Genomic DNA, 19,172 nt, shown 5'->3' with positions numbered 1-19,172 from the left:
TGGACACAGAGGTAGGAGGGCTGCAAGCTCTAAGGATTTGGGGGGCAGGGGATGATTCCCCTGGTCACGTCGCCCCAGAAAGGGACCTTACACTGGACGTTCCCTTTTATCCACTGCAAGCTCACAGGAGCCTCTTTCTGTCCCACTACAAGTGGTTGCTGAAAGTGTCACATGGGGCCTTCCCAGGGCAAACACCAGCTCTGTGGGAGATCCTGGACAGGTGATGTCATCTCCTTGAGCCCCAGGTTCCCCATCTGAAGATGGGATAATAGCACCCATGACATGGGGCTCCATAGGCGTTAAATAACATAGAAAGCACCTGGCTGAGGGCTGTTCATAGGAGATGCTCGTGAGCTGTAGCTGTCAGCCTGGAGAAGGTCCCTTTCCCGCGGCTCCAATGCATACTTTACACCCCAAACACCTCCCCACCTGGAAGACTTAGCCCCAGGTCACCTTTCCCACACAGGGAGGGTGCTGCTCTCAAAGCCCGCCCTGCCCTCCTCGGCTTCCGGCCAGGGACTGGCGCCAGGCTGCCATCTGGGCCAGGGCTACAGACAAGTTCTAACCTAGTTTGCAAGGCTGCCTGGTCCACTGTCCTCAGAGGCCCCCATGCTGCCCGAGTACCTCCTGTCCGACGTGTAGCTTCTCAGGCACTTGGGCTCCAGAAAGTCCTGAAAGTGTAACCAAGCAGGACCCTGTGGGGTCTTGCCGGGACAGACTCCTCCTCACAGCCTCTGCTGTAGCTCCTCACTGAAGGACCTAGAGAACGGTGTCTGACACACACTTCCTGAGTTGTTTCACAGATGCTAAAACCACTACCAAATGGAAGAAATTAACTACTTGATGATCATGAGCAGGTAGCTCCCACACCTGCTGGAGCCCAAGGACTGATAATGTTAACGCCTGTGACACCACCGTTACCTCACCATCAACCAGTCGGAGAATTGCGCGTGAGTTGATCCCTTACCCTGGGATACCCCTCCCTCGCCTGGCCTTTGAAAATGCTTTGCTGAAACCCGCTGGGGAGTTGGGGCTTTTTGAGCACTAGCTGTCCTGAACTCCTTGCTTGGCGCCCTGCAATAAACGCTGCACTTCCCTTCATCACAGCCTGGTGTCAGTAGACTGGCCTTACTGTGCACAGGTCAGTGGACCCAAGTTTGGTTCGGTAACAACATAGTGTCATAGAAGCACACGCGTGCCCTTGTGCATCTAACTGGGTGCGTAGACAGGCCCTTTAGCCTGCAACTGGGTGTTCCAGGTGGTTTCCTGCTGTTATATCCTTTGACCTTGTGAACAGGGTGTGGGAGCCTCACTTTTCCAGTCTCGGGGTTCAGAAACCTACCAGCCTCGGGACTTCCCTGGTGGTGCTGTGGTTAAGAATCCGCCTGGCAAAGCACGGGACACGGGTTCCATCTCTGGTCTGGGAAGATCCCACATGCCGTGGAGCAACTAAGCCCGTGCGCCACAACTACTGAGCCTGTGCTCTAGAGCCTGCGAGCCACAACTACTGAAGCCCGTGTGCCACAACTAGTGAAGCCCTCGTGCCTAGAGCCTGTGCTCTGCAACAAGAGAAGCCACCGCAATGAAAAGGCCGCACCACATCGAATAGTAGCCCCCGCTCGCCGCAACTAGAGAAAGCCCACACACAGTAACAAAGACCCAGTGCAGACAAAAATTAATTTATTTTAAAAAAATGTAAAACAAAGAAAAAAGAAACCTATCGGCCTCTCCAGCACCCTCACACTGCTTTCTGAATAAGGCCCAGGCCCAGGATCTTAGCCTCCCGAGGTCTAGGGCCTGATTTCATTGTGCTCGCGTCTAGATCCTAACCCATTGCTTGCCCCAGAAAGGGTACCTGGTGAAAATCTGTCAAATCAACACATTTCACCCAATTAGAGGGAGACCTAAGAGCCTTGGGGTCCGAGCCATGCCTCAGTTTCCTTATCTATGAAGTGAGGGTGCCACTGGCCTCTGCTAGAGGGGTACTGAAGAGCAGAAGGGGATTATATACAAGGGCCTCCCAAATTAGCTTCTAGGAAAGGAATTACTGTTTTTTTTGAGACCTCCTCTGAATAAAGCCTTATATTCACATCTTTCCCTCAACGGAAAGACGCATCGTGTGAATTTCCAGCAAACACCGGTATGTGCTTCTCTCAGTAGGCTGGCCTGAGAGGAGACCTGAGATGGTTCTTAGGAAGTGTGTGTTTCTGGACTTTAAAGATGTATCTGTGTGTGCATGTGTGTCTGGTTTCCACAGGATATTTTTGCAAAACCACATAGCATAGCGATTGTTTTATGTACAAAGATAAGAAAGGCTGACCCATAGCTAATTGAATCATGCAAGTAACTACTTAGCCATGGGAGAGATTCCTACAGGCAGGCTGAGAGCCCTTGTGAGGGAGGACAGCTTTGGAGGGCAATCTATTTTGTAAAGTGTAACTGCCTCAGGATTAATGGGAATGGTGGCCCTAGACCTTGTTTTACAAACTGAAATAGTGAAACAGTTGGATTTATCAGAGACAATTTGCCGCAACTGATTAACATTAATCTGATTTCCTGTGAGTCAATTTCCTGGAGAGATAGTAAAGAGGCCAATTACCTGCTATTGACTTCTTTTATTACAAAGATTTAGATATTTGCGACAGATGTACATGTAAATACATGGAGTTGCTGACAATGTGAATAAAACAAAAACAATGTTTAATCTGGTTAAAGGATTTCTAGTTGGTCTTACATTTTAGAAGTTTAGTTTTCAAAGGTATGGTATGAGAAGTTGTGGCTTTTTGGTTTTTTTTATGGCCTTGGAAGCTCACTCTTTTGGGACAAACTTTTGCTTGTTCTTAACCCGTATCTCACAGAAGTTATGAAAGCGAGGAAGTGAATATGACAAGACTGATAATTATTTTAAAATTATCAAACAGGTCTTTCCATCCAACAGATGCTGGATGCATCATTAAGTCAGGAGAGTGTCAGCTCCAAGGACACACACAGACCTGGGTTCCAAGCGTGGCCCTTGTTGTCCTAGGTCTTTCACCTTGTGGCATCTATTTTTATGAACTTCAGTTTCCTAATCTGTGAAAATGGGGATGATATTTTCCTTGTGGTATTCTTAGAGCGTAAGTATCAAGTGAGGACATGTGACGGTGGTCCAGGAACTGGCTGGGAGCCTGCAGAAAGTGTAGTCAGCCACTCTCAGCCTCACAGAGAGGGTTTCTGAGTCCCTCTCTGACAGGCCACACGTTTACATGCTCAGACTGACTTCTGGGCAGGCCTTCTCTTCTGCCTGCACTGACTGGCTCACCAGGTGGGGTAAGAAATTGCATCAACATTTAATCATGAAAGCAAAAAGTTTATTCATGTTTGAAACTACATATAACTACCACAAGGAAGACTTTTTCAATCCAGGGTGTAATCCAGTTAGAAAGGAACACGAAACGTTTTTAATACATTAGAATCACCGCCACAAATTATTTTCATGACTCAATCAGTTTCAGAATCGCATACAATACAAAAAGAGAGAAAGGAGAGGGGGCCCCATTACACAGGGTGAAATATACAGTACTGAATACTGAAATCTGAATGCATCACAATTAGTCATCGCTTTTTTTTTTTTTTTTGCATGGATTAGTAACAAGATGAAGAACATTCAAAATGTTTCTCAGTATTTACAACAGTTTTACTGATCCTGTGTTAATTTAAGACCCAATGTTTCCACTCTTGGTTTTTTTAAAAGTTGCAAATGCAACCCTGATTTTTCTTTTAAAAGATTACAATGTACATTACATTTTATGAAGGGAAACAAAGAGTAAATTACAAGATGCAAAAAGATAAGAAAGAGACAAACTACAGCGTGAGTATTGTTCAGAGGTAGTAAGTAAGCACTCTAAGCTACAGAACATGTTGAAATTCTATTGGTTTGTATGAGTTCGCATGAGGTAATAAAGCTGTGTTTTGATTGGTGAGATGTATAAATACTCTTTTGCTACACTATATACAACACTCCAGAGAGCAGGGCCTTTGCGAATGCCCAAGGACGTAGCAAACCTTGACAAGTCTGTGCAGCACCCAGTGCACACCATAAAACCCCAGACGGATCTCGTGGTCACCTCTATCAGCAGCAAGTATCTTCAGCTCTCAAAACAGTCTGGATCCATAATTTAATTACCGAGCAGACTCTGGGCACTGGTGCTTTCAGAGAGAGAAAAGATGCTACCGGTCTCTGATCTAATTATAACATAAGAGATCGAAACCCAAGTGTGACGAGGAAGATTCTTAAACATAACCATCATTAACAGGTAGCCAAACAGCTCCTTTATTCCAACTCCATTACTGATATGAAAGAAGGACAATCAAAGTCTGCAATGGAAATATGCAAGAAGTTCAATTTAGGTGAGGTGAGTCTTTGTATCTGCTTTAGCGATTGAGGTTTAGCATATATTGTACTTTTTACCCTTAAGGCCAAGTAATTGGCAAGTGAGAAACCATTAATGTAAAATATTGATAATAAATTATGATAAAATAGCTATAGGACTGTCAACAAGGTTAAATCTTGGCCTAATTGGATAAAGTGCTTTTTTAACATTGTGTGTTTTTAAGTATAAATACAAATGATTATGATTCCTTAAAAAACAGATTTACCAAGTTCTCTAATAAGACAAGGTTTTACAGTAAAGCTGTAGATGGTGGGCTACAAAAACGCTTTCCTTTTCCTCCTGTTGCTCTGAATGCGCTTATCAAGGCATGTCAGCTCAGGGAAAGGTGTTGCCAGAGATTAGTTAGCGGTATCAGAGTGTACACTTCCTGGGCCTTCTGTAGGAGAAGTCACAGAAGATGGAGTTGTTGCGTCCTGCCAGCCTCCATTAGCCTGAAAGGAGAAGCACAGTTCAACGGGTGCACGTCTACATATTGATTCTCCTCCCCAACTGAAAATACCCCGATGACAACATGAGAGCAAAGATGCATTAGCAAAATGTATTTTCTAAACCCACTTTGGCAGGAGTTTGAAGCATGTGTTAAAGTGGGATTAAATGCATGTAAAACAAACCCATCCTACCAAGTAAAGACTTGGCAATAAATCAGCACGCTGAAGGAGGGCTTCAGCTGGTCTCAAGCTGGCACGAAGCTCGGCCTTTGATTTGCTGATAAAAATCAAGTGACTTGAAGAAAAATCTTATAAGAAGCGAGCAGTGGAGAAGCTCAACGCAATGCTCTGGCAAGACCTTAGGCTCCACAAAGTATAAACTTCAACCCAGCTTAATCCTCGTTTCCATAGAGAAGAAGCCCATCCACCCCCAGGCCCCTTTTCTATACAAGACTGACAGCCAGCTACTATAACCCTTGGAAAATGAAGGCCAGAATTTCCCTCCAAATAGGATCTTGCAGAATGAAAATGCATGAACTGTGGAGGAGCACACACTATTCAAATCTGGATTCCAATTATCTGTAACTGGGGCTCCTATTCGGGATGTTGCTACCGCTCTTCACATGCCACTGGCCCTTCCTGCCTCAGACCTGCATCTGCGGTAACAGTGCTCAGAAACAAATTTGCCTTATGTCTTGGCCTATAGAGGCAATTGCTGAAATCAATGTCTGATCAGATTTCTGCCGTGGCAGACAGCTTGTCGCTACATATTTTTATGTCAGTCAAGAAGAGGGAGGTGCTGGGCTTGTGAGTTGGGGAACACTGAGTGGAAGTGACGGGGCGGCCCTTTCTGGAGAGAAGGCGAGGGTGAGCTCTCTGCCACCCAGTGCTTGCGGCACAGACCAGCCTCGTGCTGTGCTGCCCCCAGACCTATACCTCCCACACCAGTGCCAGTGAGGGGCAGAAGGTCCCCCGACTCCCTCACATCCATCTGCAACTTGTTCTACGAGTCCATCCAAAATATCTTCTTTTAGGCCTGCGCTGCTAGGCTACTGAGATTCCTCGCCCAGCCTTGGGCTGGGAATTTTTCCTTCTCCCAATGTGCTGTTCTTAGGGAACCCTGTCTTCGGCTTAACTGCACAGTCCTGCATATAAAGCACCTTTCCTCCCTCTAGGTCCACAGAGAAATGGTGGGGAGGGGGGAGACAGAGGGACCAAACAACCACACAGAGATGACCAGAGCCGGAGGGAGAAGGATTTTCCAGGCTTTAGGTGTATCAGATCCAGGTTAGGAAAAAAAATAAAGCTATGGCGGTTGATCTTCAAAGCCTCAGCTGTGCAGGTTGGATGGTGACAAGCGCATGTGTGTTTGTGTGGACTCGAAGAAATCCTCTCCTCTATCTAATAGGTAAGCTGTTCTCACCACTCAGGTATGAAAATATACTTAGAAAAAGAAAATCTCTTACACAGACACAAGTCTAAAGATATTCCATCTGAAGTAAACATCATTCCTCTTTTATCCAAATTTATAAACAACAAATGTACAATATTTTTACCCAGCGTGGCAGCTGGAGGAGAGGTTGTCAGCAAGCATTCTTTTTTTCAAAATAAATTAATCCTTACTCTGGTGGTTTGAGATTACGCACCGTATTATACAACAGCGCCTTATCAAGCCTCATCAACGAAGATGGAATTCATGTCTGTAAAATGCTGCAGGCAATCACAGTTTCATATTTTATCATGTTGATAAGGACATCGCACATTCTCTGAAGCATTTCAAAACACTTAAATGAAAAAGGAGAAATGCAACTAAAAGGCTTTTTATATGGTTTGTTGTGGGTTATTACGAGTTATTTATAAACCCAAAAAGAAAGATTTGACATTTCAAATGTAGAAGATTTGAGTATTTAATGGTCCTGTTTTCCTTTTACAATTGAACATCCTCAATCACTTTCTAAATCATTAATATTTACTCTCATAGAAAGCTAAGCCTCAAAAAGGGAGACTTCTGTCTGTTTTCTTTCTGACTCTACTACCATGTGTTGGGCAGTTCGTTTCCTCCCTAGTCTGGAGTACCAGATTCTGTCCACCACTCCACCCTGGGGACCCAGTCCCCGCAGCTCCCCTTTAGGTGCTGTGAGTATGCTATTTTCCATCCATGTCGGGGGGTGGGGGGAAAGTGAAGCTCTGGTCAATTGGTTACTAAAGTTAAAATTATTTCCTCCGTACTTAACTGAGAGGCCATGGAAAATGCTGGACGTGTTTTGCATCCCACATTGACAATACAGCAAGTTACTCTTAAGAACAGGAGTCTTTGTTTAGCTTGGTTTGTTGCTCTGTCTGGGGCCCTCCTCCCCTTCACCTGAGCTGTGTTTGGGAATTTTTCCTGCTGCTCGAGTCTAAGATAAATGACCTGTTTTTCACCATCTCCCTGGAACACAGCACGGCCAGTGGGAGATGGCATCTTAATGGGCTGATGCTTAAGTCTCTATTGATGACAGAATGCTAGCCACCCTGGGCCTCTGTGAGGACTTCTAATGGCATGAAGGTAACATCAGTGTTTAGGTTCATAAAATAAAAGTACACTAAAAATGCTGCCTTCCCCACCTGCCAAAAAGATGAGAAGCCAAGTAAAATGGCCATTAATTGATTTATTAGCCACTGTTTACTTGACGCTGTTCCTACAGCTCTTCAAATCTGGTTCCCCAGAGTACTCACATTTAAATTATGTGGACTGTACAGTGAGTTTCCTCCAAGGCCATCACTGTAGCCTCCCGTCTGATTGATAACATGACGGAGGGTATCCACCTAGAAGTGAGACAAAACAAAATTCATCATCCCAAATCTATTAAAACATCATTACTTACAAAAGGAAACAATTTGAATCATGTGTGCCATGAGGGTTTAGCATCTTGAATGAAAGACAAATTTATCAATCAAATGTGACTGGCAGAATTTCAACAATTCTTTGCATATTTAAACTCGCACATCTTTGTTTTTCATGCCAGCCAAACAACAACATCTTCATGGTCATGCAAACTTTGCATCTACACCAGCCAAATGAGCATGGCTGTGGGTGAAACTACTTATAAATATGTATACTGGCTCACCCTCTCACACACGCACACACTCCCACGTGCATAAAAACAAGTAGCTGCTTTCCAGTAAGAGGATGAGAAAAAGAGGTGAACCTGGAATATACTTTAAGAACTCAGGTTTTTGTATTCTGACTTAAAAAAATAAATACAGAAATGAAACAGAGTAATATATTTTAAAAGCGTACACACACTGGCACACACAATTTTTCTGTTCTGTTTTGTCATGAAAGTAATATGCACCCAACCCCTCTCCATGAGCTCAAGCCAGAGCCGAATGCATTCACAAAGTTTATCAGGTTTGAATCATCCAAAGCCACTGTTCACTTGACTTCTCATTAAATTAAATGTTGGGGCAGATGGTAACGTCCGGAAGCACCCAGCACAGGGTCTGCACGGTGTGCAGACCACTTCCACGGGTTGAGAGTCAGGAGTTTTGAGCCCAAACCCTACCCTGCTAGAAAGGCCCCAGCTGGGGCATTTCTCCTACCTGTGATTGCACATTGGCTCCGACTTGGGACCCTTGGTAAGAATCCCCATTCAGACTCTGCATGTTCATGAACATGTCCCCAGAATTTGGGAGGTTAAAAGAACCAGAAGAACCTGGAAAGGAAAGAGTTAAGTAGCTGAATAACAGAGAGCTACACACATAATCCTCAAAGACCTAGAGGCAGGGAAAGGAGAAAAGGTACAGAAGGGAAAGGTTGTGTACAACATAAGGCATTTCTAGATCTAGGAGGACGGAGAATAACTCCAAGGAGTTAGGTCCTGTGATTCATTTTGCATCTAGGAAAGTCCTATCAATGGGGAAGCCCACATACGAAAGAAAGAGAGAATCAAAACAAACAGAAAAACACCCAGCAGCTGGCCTGGAACCATCCCCTTGTTTTCATTTATCTCCAGGACTTGGTCATTAAGTGAGCTCTTCACCATCATTAACTGTCATGGTGGACAATTACCCAGAGAAGAAACATTTTTCTCAAGCTCTTTCTAAGCCATACGCTCTGCCTAACTTTCATCAGTTTCCATGCTCCATTAAAAAGAACTTGGAAGGGGGGGCTCCCCTGGTGGCACAGTGGTTGAGAGTCCGCCTGCCGATGCAGGGGACATGGGTTCGTGCCCTGGTCCGGGAAGATCCCACATGCCGCGGAGCGGCTGGGCCCGTGAGCCATGGCCGCTGAGCCTGCGCGTCCGGAGCCTGTACTCCGCAACGGGAGAGGCCACAGCAGTGGGAGGCCCGCGTACCGCAAAAAAAAAAAAAAAGAACTTGGGGGCTGGGGGGAAGAAGACAACAAACCAAAACAAACAAAAAACCCCTCACTTTCTGAATTTTTAAAGATATATTTAAACTATCTCCTTAGAAAAGTCCCTTGATTTGCTTCTCAAGTCCATCTGTTTGGACTAGCCGCACATCTTTCATTGCTACTCAAGTTCCCTCTAATTTTAAGATGTTTCCAACTCCATCAAAAAATGCCACATAAAATCTGGCCAAAATGTATTGTATGAGCAGCCAAGGTACTGCATCCATGTGTTGAGTACCATACCCCTCACGGCTAACCACATCCCGATCAGCTAACCACGTGCTGAGCCTACCGAGTCAGCACAGGTGCTAAGGAGATGTAAGGACAGCGGACTCGACTCTGCAGCTGCATCAGGTAGAAAGCCCTACTGTCCTAACCCCAACATACCAGCTTCATTACTCACAGCAACAGGTAAATCTCCCACTTCTATTTCACTCGTTCTTTGACAGACCACTATTGATTTTAAAATGACACATGGAACAATAGAGTTAAAATAACCGTTAGTGATAGCACTTTGCTTAACTGCTGAATTAAAAACACTGCTAAGTGTGAAAGTTCCAGAATCTAACAGTACGGAGTGGCACTCACTGTGAATAGCGGGTCTACAGGCTCTGGCTATCCACTCATTCACCCACCCCAAGAACAAGTCTGCATTTTAATATAAATCTTCCTTTATAAGTCCACCGTGTCCCCAGTATGGCTCTTGTTTCCTGGTCTGTGGGACAGGGCTTTGTGGCATAAGGCTGCCTGAGCTGAGTAGGGAGAGAGCGCCCGTACGCACCAGAATTTGGCGTGGTGGGCGAGTTGGTCTGGTTGTTCTGCACGGCTGCGGCCACTGCGTGTGCAGCTGTCACGGCTGTCTTTGCAGCGTAGAGATTGGCTTCTTCCTGAAACTTGCCGATATTCTTCTTGTACCTGATTCGTTTGTTGCCAAACCAGTTGGATACCTACAAATCACAGGGATATGAGTAAGGGGAAGCGAGGTTCAAAGAGAGGAACAAAAATCAAACTTCCAATAATAACTGTAGGACACCAAAGGGAGACCTTGGAAGACACTCAATTCCTAGCCTGTGATCACACCCTGGGGATGATGCAGAATGGTGCAGAGGCTCACTTGCTCTTTTGGCAAACCTCTCAACACTCTTGGAATAAGAACACTTCTTGGAGTTGGCCCCAGTAACACTAAAATGGCTGGGAGCACTGTTCATAAAAAATAGTCAACTGGCGTATACCAATTAATATATAAATGACTAGTCCCCTGAAAAGGAGCTGAAAAACTAAAGGAAACATTTGTTAAGTTAGGTAAATAATAAGAAATGCTTGTGAAAGAATGACTTATTCTTTTGGGGTCTGGAACAATTTTGGCAGCTGTACAGTAAAATCATGTTTGGTGTGCTAAAAAGAGTAACATCAATTAATAATGGATGAAAAAACCCTTTGTCTCCTGCCTTAGAAGATACTGTATGTCTGCCAAGATGGCTGCTCAAGTTGTGCCAGTTAACATGTGAGAAGGTCACAACGTGAAAACTCAAGCAATTGCAATAAGGTCAAATGCAAATGCAGAATCAGTGGCTGATTTCATCAGGTAGAACATACTTATTTCTTTTGCAAACTACTTATGGTGCCAACCAGAGCAAACGTAAGAGATTTCTAAGGAGGATCTTGGCAACAGGCAGATTTCATCACATTTCATTGACAGCGAAACTTCAGCCCAAGACTCACTGCCTGTAGTTACATTGAGTGTTCAGGCACCTGGGAGCTGAGCTATATAAAGAAGCTAAAACCCACACAGCAATTTATGAATAGGTACCCACTTGCTATATAAAAGGCTCTGACCTCTCTTTTGTTAAAGTAACAGTTTAAAAACACTTTTTAATAATTTCTTAATAATGTGTCAAAGGGGCATGCTGCTGTGGTATCAGGCAGGGTGGGTCACTGTTTCATCCTGAACAGCCATTTAGGGACCCTGAGGGAAAATAAGGAGTGGTATAAGCCCTCCAACCCAATTTACACCAATGGGCATGCTAGTTGACCATCTCTGCCAAGTCTTTAATTGCTTTGGAAATAGAACTCTCATTCTTCAAACTATGGCACTCATCCGTTCAGGGAAAGCTAGAGAGCCCTGGCAAGGGAGCCACATGAGGAAGACAATGTTGGCCTGCAGCAGCCCACACACTGTCCCATCCTGCGGGGGGGGGGTCACTGTGTGACACACACACAGGGCAGCACACTAGCTAAAGACCTGTGCAGCCACCATGAACACTGGTTCAGACAGCAACAAGCCAAAACTCATCAGGAAGCAAATATGCTGCAGATCAGGCCTTCCTAGCCGTTTCTGTTCCACTATCATCCCCCCACACAACTCCCCGACCCAATGAAGGATTAGACGTGCCCCTTCCTTCCTTCATTTCAAATAGTGGGGGTAATAGTAACTATTTAATGAGCATCTCCTTTGCACTGAGCATCACACAGAGCCCTTTGCATACGTTTTCTCATGTGACAACCTTAACAATCTCCAGGACTAGGTGATTGATTGAGGTGGTCACAGGCATCACACCTGTCCCAAATCCAATGGTCTTCTCTCTCCGCAACTTGTTTGACTTCTCAGCAGCATCTGATACTTGTAATTACCTCCCCCCGACCTCTGGCTCCTTCTTAAAGTGCTTTCTTTGCACGGTTTCTGTGACATTATGCTCCTGCTTCTCCTTCCCTGACACACCAGGGTGTGTGTGTGTGTGTGTGTGTGTGTGTGTGTGCGCGCTGAGCAATCTTATCCCTATTAACGATTTCAACCATTGTCTCTGTGAATGACTCTCAGATTTCCATCTCTATCCCTAACTTCTATGAATAATTTCAGTTCTCAATTTTTAAGACATTTCCTTAGAAATGTTCTGTCACAACCTGCAACTCAACAGGTCTAAAAGAGAATTCATGTGTCCTTTAACCTGTGCCTCCGTCTCCATTTTCTCTTCATGTTCATGGCATCTCCACCGCCAGAGACGTGGTATTCGCCATGTCACAAAGTCCCTGATTCCACCGTTAGATAGTTCTGACGGATACACAGCTCTCTATTCGGAACTAAGATCCGGTTCCCTTCCATTTCCACTCATGGGCCTTAGTTCCAGTATTTAGACTGTCACAATATTAGGCTCTCAAACAGCCCTGAGGGACCCAACTCCACTCTGCCATCGGCCTCCTCTGCCCTCCCTTCTTTCAGCCCCATGTGTGTGGGGCAGGTGCGTGGGATAACTGTGTGGGACGTGGTGGGGGAGGAAGAGTCAGGAGGGCACACAGGTGAGAAGGTGAGGAAGACCTGAGCCCGGCAGAACAGGAGTCGTGGAGAGGGCAGAGGTCATGGAAGAGGACTAGAATAGGCAGAATTTGGCCACTGACTCACTGTGGAGGCCAGGGGAGAGGGAGAAGCCGAGATGATGCTGATGTGGGGCCCAGGCCTCCAAGAGCATGGAGGCAGATGCTCTGGGAGGGATTTCCGCACCAGGAGAAGGCAGCCTCAGTGACTCTTAGGATCCATTCCCAGACCAGAATTATATGACTCTAAAAATAAAAGTTCTGAATTTAGACTGTAAGATGACCCCAAAGGCATTCGCTCTGGTTATGCTTGTTAAAGCAAGTTCTCATAGCCCCCAACTCACTTGTCACAAGCATATCCTCAGCTCAGGAGGCAGACCTAGCGGACCAGCTCACAAAAACCTCCTTCAATATATATCACTCTAGCTTGTCTGAGTAAGACTGTCAGGCCTCTGAAACAGTTAAATATTGAATGTATCTATAGTGCAAAGGGAGATATTCCTGGTTGAGAGGGAATTTGGAATTTCTTAAGCATAATTAATGAAAATTCCCCAACTCTGAATTTAGCACGAAAGGCCCATCTTAGAATTCTCTTCTTCTAAACAATTCTCTGTTGGATTCTGTACTTTGTAGTTAATATTACCTTGACAATCAGAGAAGCTATAATACATTAATGAAACCTAGCCTGGAAAATCTGATTACAGCTTTATTAACGGTTTCATAATTGAGGAATCTCTATACCATCAAAGGTCTCATCTCCAGATATGTAAGAATTCTGTGTTGATGCATAACCCTGGACCAATCAAACAACAGTCATCACTAATAAAGGTTTATTTAATTCTCACAGTAAAATTTTAATATCACCAGCAGCCTGGGGAAGCTTTAGCAAGTGGATTTGCTTGACATCAGATCGTTTCTATTCTGCTAGTCCCGATACTTCTTAATCTTTAATATCAAGGCAATTAAAATTAATGGCCACTCATCCGAAGCTACTGTGGGCAGTGTTTCCTTGACATCAATTGTTTGATGGGATTACCTAGAGGTTAAACTAACAAGCAAGGTTTAATTGGAAGCAATGAAAGAAGCAGTGATCATACGTTATGTTTAACCTGCATAACCACATCTAAATGAATATCTAAAAATGTTAAACTATTTCTCAAATTAAAATATGCACGTCACATTCTGATATCACAGATGTGGATACTGCAGCAATCAGCTATTAAGACCACACTGCTGCAACTGAGATCGGTGTAATTAATGTATAAATCGACACCTAAGTTCAGGAGTTTTTTTCACATTTCAAAATCAGATGGATACAATTGCAAAAGTCACCCAGCTGGAAGCACCAAAAGCTACAGAGCACACGTGGCCCTCTCCTACACAGGGCTCACAGTGGAGCCAGGCTGTACACACTGGCTCAAAGGAGAGCAGAGCTTGCTCTCCCTCTGAACTTGAATGGTCTGTACACTGGTCCCAGAATAGAAACACAAAGAGAAAATTGGTGGACAAAAAGGGAATATACTGTCCTGTGCTTCTCTTTCGAGCCACATATCAAGGATTCATGACTCTGGACTGTGCAGAAGGCAAAGGGCCAGGTGAGAATTTTAAGATCAGTTAAAAACAATAATAAAAACACAAGTACTGGGCTTCCCTGGTGGCGCAGTGGTTGAGAGTCCGCCTGCCGATGCAGGGGACACGGGTTTGTGCCCCGGTCCGGGAGGATCCCATGTGCCGCGGGGCGGCTGGGCCCGTGAGCCATGGCCGCTGAGCCTGCGCGTCCGGAGCCTGTGCTCCGCAACGTGAGAGGCCACAGCAGTGAGAGACCCACGTACCGCAAAAAAACCAAAACCAAAACAACAAAAACCACGAGTACTCTCCTCCTCCTACTGAGGTTCATTGCTATCAGCTCCCAGACTGTATGCCTTTGGCAATCAGGGAAATGAGTACTGAACATTTTGCAGGCTGGTGATTTTCTGGAGCCCTTCTGCAAGGCCAAGAAGTGGCTGGAAAAGCTTCTGTTCTCTCCCAATTACTATAGCCATGCATTTCCCCTGACTCAATTCAGCTGCAGACTGCCAACTGCCTTTAAAAAGTAAAATGTTTTTCTTTCTTTTTTTAAAAAAACTATTTTACTGAAGTATAATTGATTTACAATGTTGTGTTAATTTCTGCTGTACAGCAAAGTGATTCAGTCATACATACATATATACATATATATATTCTTTCTCATATTCTTTTCTATTATGGTTTATTATGGTTCCAATATAGTTCCCTGTGCTATAGAGTAGGACCTTGTTGTTTATATATACTAGTTTGCATCTGCTGATCCCAAACTCCCAATCCTTCCCTCCCTAACCCCTCCTCTCCCTTGGCAACCACAAGTCTGTTCTCTTCATCTATGAGTCTGTTTCTGTTTCAGAGATATGTTCATTTGTGTCATATTTTAGATTCCACATATAAGTGATATCATATGGTATTTGTCTTTCTCTTTCTGACTTTGCTTAGTATGGTAATCTCTAGGTCCATCCATACTGCTGCAAATGGCATTATTTCATTCTTTCTTATGGCCGAGTAATATTCCATTGTATATATACACACCACATCTTTATCCATTCATCTGCTGATGGACATTTAGGTTGTTTCCATGTCTTGGCTATTGTAAATAGTGCTGCTATGAACATAGGGGTGCATATATCTTTTTGAATTATAGTTTTGTCTGGGTACATGCCCAGAAGTGGGACTGCTGGATCATATGGTAACACTGTTTTTATTTTTTTGAGGAACCTCCATACTGTTTTCCATAGTGGCTGCACCAATTTACATTCCCACCAACAGTGTAAGAGGGTTCCCTTTTCTCTACACCCTCTCCAACATTTGTTCTTTGTAGACTTTTTAATGATGGTCACTCTGACCAGTGTGAGGTGGTACCTCATTATAGTTTTGATTTGCATTTCTTTAATAATTAGTGATGATGAGCATCTTTTCATGTGCCTATTGACCATCCATATGCCTTCTTTGGAGAAATGTCTATTAAGGTCTTCTGCCCATTTTTCAATTGGGTTGTTTTTTTGTTATTGAGTTGTATGAGCTGGTTGTATATTTTGGAAATTAAGCCCTTGTCGGTCACATCACACACTAACAAGGAAATATCAGAAAGGGAATGTAAACAAACAATGCCTTTAAAAATCACATCAGGGCTTCCCTGGTGGCGCAGTGGTTGAGAGTCTGCCTGCCGATGCAGGGGACACGGGTTTGTGCCCCGGTCCGGGAAGATCCCACATGCCGCGGAGCGGCTGGGCCCGTGAGCCATGGCCGCTGAGCCTGCGCGTCCAGAGCCTGTGCTCCGCAACGGGAGAGGCCACAACATGAGAGGCCCGCGTACCGCAAAAAACCAAAAACCAAAAAACAAACAAACAAAAAACAGGTATAAACCTGACCAAGGAGGTTAAAGATTTATATGCTAAGAACCACAAAACATTAATAAAGGAAACTGAAGATGACTCAAAGAAATAGAAAGATAACCCATGCTCTTGGATTGGAAGAATTAATATTGTTAAAACAGCCATACTACCCAAGGCAATCTACAGATTTAATGTGATCCCTATCAGATTACCCATGACATTTTTCACAGAACTAGAACAAATATTCCTAAAATTTATATGGAGCCATAAAAGACCCAGAATTTCCAAAGCAATCTGTAGGAAAAAGAACAAAGCAGGAGGCATAACCCTCCCAGACTTCAGACAATACTATTGTCTACAAAGCTACAGTAATCAAAACAGTGTGGTACTGGCACAACAACAGACATATGGATCAGTGGAATAGACTAGAGAGCCCAGAAATAAAGCCACACATCTATGGACAATTAATCTTTGACAAAGGAGGCAAGAATATACAATGGGGAAAAGACAGTCTCTTTAGCAAGTGGTGTTGGGAAAGTTGGACAGCCACATGTAAATCAATGAAGTTAGAACACACCCTCACACCATACACAAAAATAAACTCAAAATGGCTTAAAGACTTAAATCTAAGACATGATACCATAAAACTCCTAGAAGAGAACATAGGCATAACTTTCTTTGATGTAAATCGTACCAGTGTTTTCTTAGGTCACTCTCCCAAGGCAATAGAAAGAAAAACAAAAATAAACAAATGGGACCTAATAAGCAAAAATAAATAAACAAATGGGACCTAATCAAACCTATAAGCTTTTGCACAGCAAAGGAAACAATAAACAAAAGGAAAAGATAACCTATGGACTCGGAAAAAGTAAAATGTTTTTAAATGTGGAATCTAAAAGAGACAAACTCAGAGAAACCCCTGGAGGTTACCAGGGGTTGATTATAGCTAATAATACTGTATCACATACTTGAATGTTCCTAAAAGAGTACATCTTAAATGTTCTCACTAGGAAAAAGAAATGGTAACTATGTGATGGGATGAAGGTGGTAACTAACACTGTGCAGTAATTATTTGGCAATTTTTAAATGTATCATATCAACACGTTGTATACATTAAACAATGTTATGTTTCAGTTATATCTCAATAAAGCTGGGGAAAAAAGTAAAAATGTTTTCCAAATATGTAACTAAATTCAACTTTTGTGTCACTTTTTTACCTCTTTCAAAAAGATACCCAGAACCTTCTACTCACTTAGAATCTTTAACTGAGGTAGATACATCAGATATGGGCAGTATCACGTGATGGGTAAATGCTTGGGTCTCAGGGTCTGGTTTCAAATCCACACTGCCATTTACTATGAGTGACCCTGGGCAGATTATTTTAGTACTTTATATTACTCTCATATACAGTGAGAACAATAAGAGTAGTAATAGAAATGTTATTTGTACCTCATAGAAATGTCAGGTACATTAATGATTTTGGCCCATAGTGATTACCTGATATTATTAGCTATCACTACCACCTATGTTTTATCAATGAAGAATCAAGAGATCCAGACTATACACAAGTGGCCCAAAATCATACAGTGAAGTGTGACATATCCATACTACAACCCCAGGACACCCCATCAATTTTTTTCCTTTTTTACAATGAACTGGGATATATTTATTGAGTATCTGTTATGGCCAGTGCTATAGTAGGTGCCATGGGGAGATGAAAAAATAAACAGGTACCTCTACCTGCCTAGAATTTACAATTTGGTTATAAAAACAATGCTAGACACTCAAAATAATTAACAAAAATTGCAGGATGGTGATGATGACACACCAAGCTGTACAGAATAGACTATAAGTACACAAGGAATTTGGAAGGAGAGAAGACCCAGCAGATCTGGGAAATCAAAGAATTCAGAGGTAAGGTGAAACCTGAACTGGACTTCAGCTTCAATTCAACAGTATTTTTATTGAGACTCCGTATTTCAGAGGTACAACGCTCTAGAAGCTCTGTTGACACAAGCCAAACACATAAGCCACTGCCTCCCTCTACCTGGACCTCTCCAAGATTCCAGAGACTCATTCTATTTTCTAACTTAACTCCCTTTTCCCTTAACTTCTGAACCCCTCTTTTATAGTGAAAGAAGAAGGAGAAACCATTCTAAAGGAAAAGAGGAAAGGGGAATCAAGGAGTGTTTCTGCAAGAGGTGATGTCTGGTGGAGGTCTAACAAGTGAGGCATATTTTCATTGTGGAGAACGAGGGAGCCGAGAGAGAGGGAGGAGGCATGGGTACCAGGCCTGAGGGACCTAAAGCACCTGAGGGACCGGCAGGCTCTGGCTAAGGTACAGAGAAGGGGAGAGTGCTCCAGGCAAGGGAAAGCCGGAAGAAGAGCTCTGCAGGTGATCTCACCACCTCCACCACGCCAGGGCTCACTAAGGGAGGGGAGCCTGAGATTTCTAGGAAGTACAGTAGGGAATGTTCCCATGAGACCACCTGAGGCCAGGTGAGGCAGCCTTCCCATTTAGGTGCCTGTCCCGTGTCACACTTTTTGCTGGAATACTGCCTAAAAAAGTTGAAAAAAATCAGGTATCTGCTCACACATTTTTTTCTCCTTTGTACATTTTTTAAGTTGGCATCTACAATTTTTCATTATAAGTTTATAGAGTTGTAAACAATGTTATTTCAGTATGTCATAAATGTTGACATTTAAAAATAAAACTGTAATGCTATTCTTTAAAATGTATCCAACCAAATATAAATAGCAAAGCAATTTGATACCCACTATCCATTTTAAAAATATATAAACTTGTTTTTCTTTAATAGTCAAAAATGCTGCATTCTCTTTTGTTTTGGAAGCGCATTTCCATTTCATTTCCCTCCCATATTATCCTAATGCAATATACTTTTATGCTCTACAAAAGCAATATATGGAAATTGAAATTTTTAAACTCTTTTTATTTACTATAATTATAATGCTCTACATGTTTAACATATCCTTCTGGATTAAGCTATCATCACAGTTAGTCTAAAATTAATCAAAGCAACGCCAATACTTATTTTGACAAATAATAGTTATTTTGACCATCAAAAGTAAGGTTTTATCACACATGTATTTCTTTTTTTTAATAGTTGAAACACTTTATTATTAAAAGTTCTATATTTATCAGCATTGAAATTCCCCCTTATGAAGTTACTGAGAGTACTTTGGA

General features: G+C 43.2%; 1 protein-coding gene across 5 annotated transcripts in view; it reads right to left on the bottom strand.

Moving 5' to 3' along the window:
* Window positions 1-3,328: 3,328 nt before the first annotated feature.
* PBX3 (PBX homeobox 3) overlaps window positions 3,329-19,172 on the bottom strand; it is a 221,688-nt gene continuing 205,844 nt past the window's right edge. For 2 of the 5 annotated variants that reach the window (XM_024762594.1, XM_024762597.1), the window contains exons 6-9: window positions 10,039-10,204; window positions 8,447-8,559; window positions 7,580-7,669; window positions 3,329-4,864 (exon numbers count right to left, since the gene is read on the bottom strand). In XM_024762594.1, coding sequence (XP_024618362.1) covers window positions 4,772-4,864; window positions 7,580-7,669; window positions 8,447-8,559; window positions 10,039-10,204 — 462 coding nt within the window. In that variant the 3' untranslated portion in view covers window positions 3,329-4,771. Of the gene's footprint in view, window positions 4,865-6,507; window positions 6,572-7,579; window positions 7,670-8,446; window positions 8,560-10,038; window positions 10,205-19,172 lie in introns of all 5 variants that reach the window. The other 3 variants (XM_024762595.1, XR_003005617.1, XM_024762598.1) reach the window with 3 other exon arrangements.

The sequence above is a fragment of the Neophocaena asiaeorientalis genome, unplaced genomic scaffold (genome assembly GCF_003031525.2).
Source record: "Neophocaena asiaeorientalis asiaeorientalis breed wild unplaced genomic scaffold, Neophocaena_asiaeorientalis_V1.1 scaffold78, whole genome shotgun sequence".
Lineage (NCBI taxonomy): Eukaryota > Metazoa > Chordata > Mammalia > Artiodactyla > Phocoenidae > Neophocaena > Neophocaena asiaeorientalis.
This window is presented reverse-complemented; position numbering and strand designations above follow the sequence as displayed.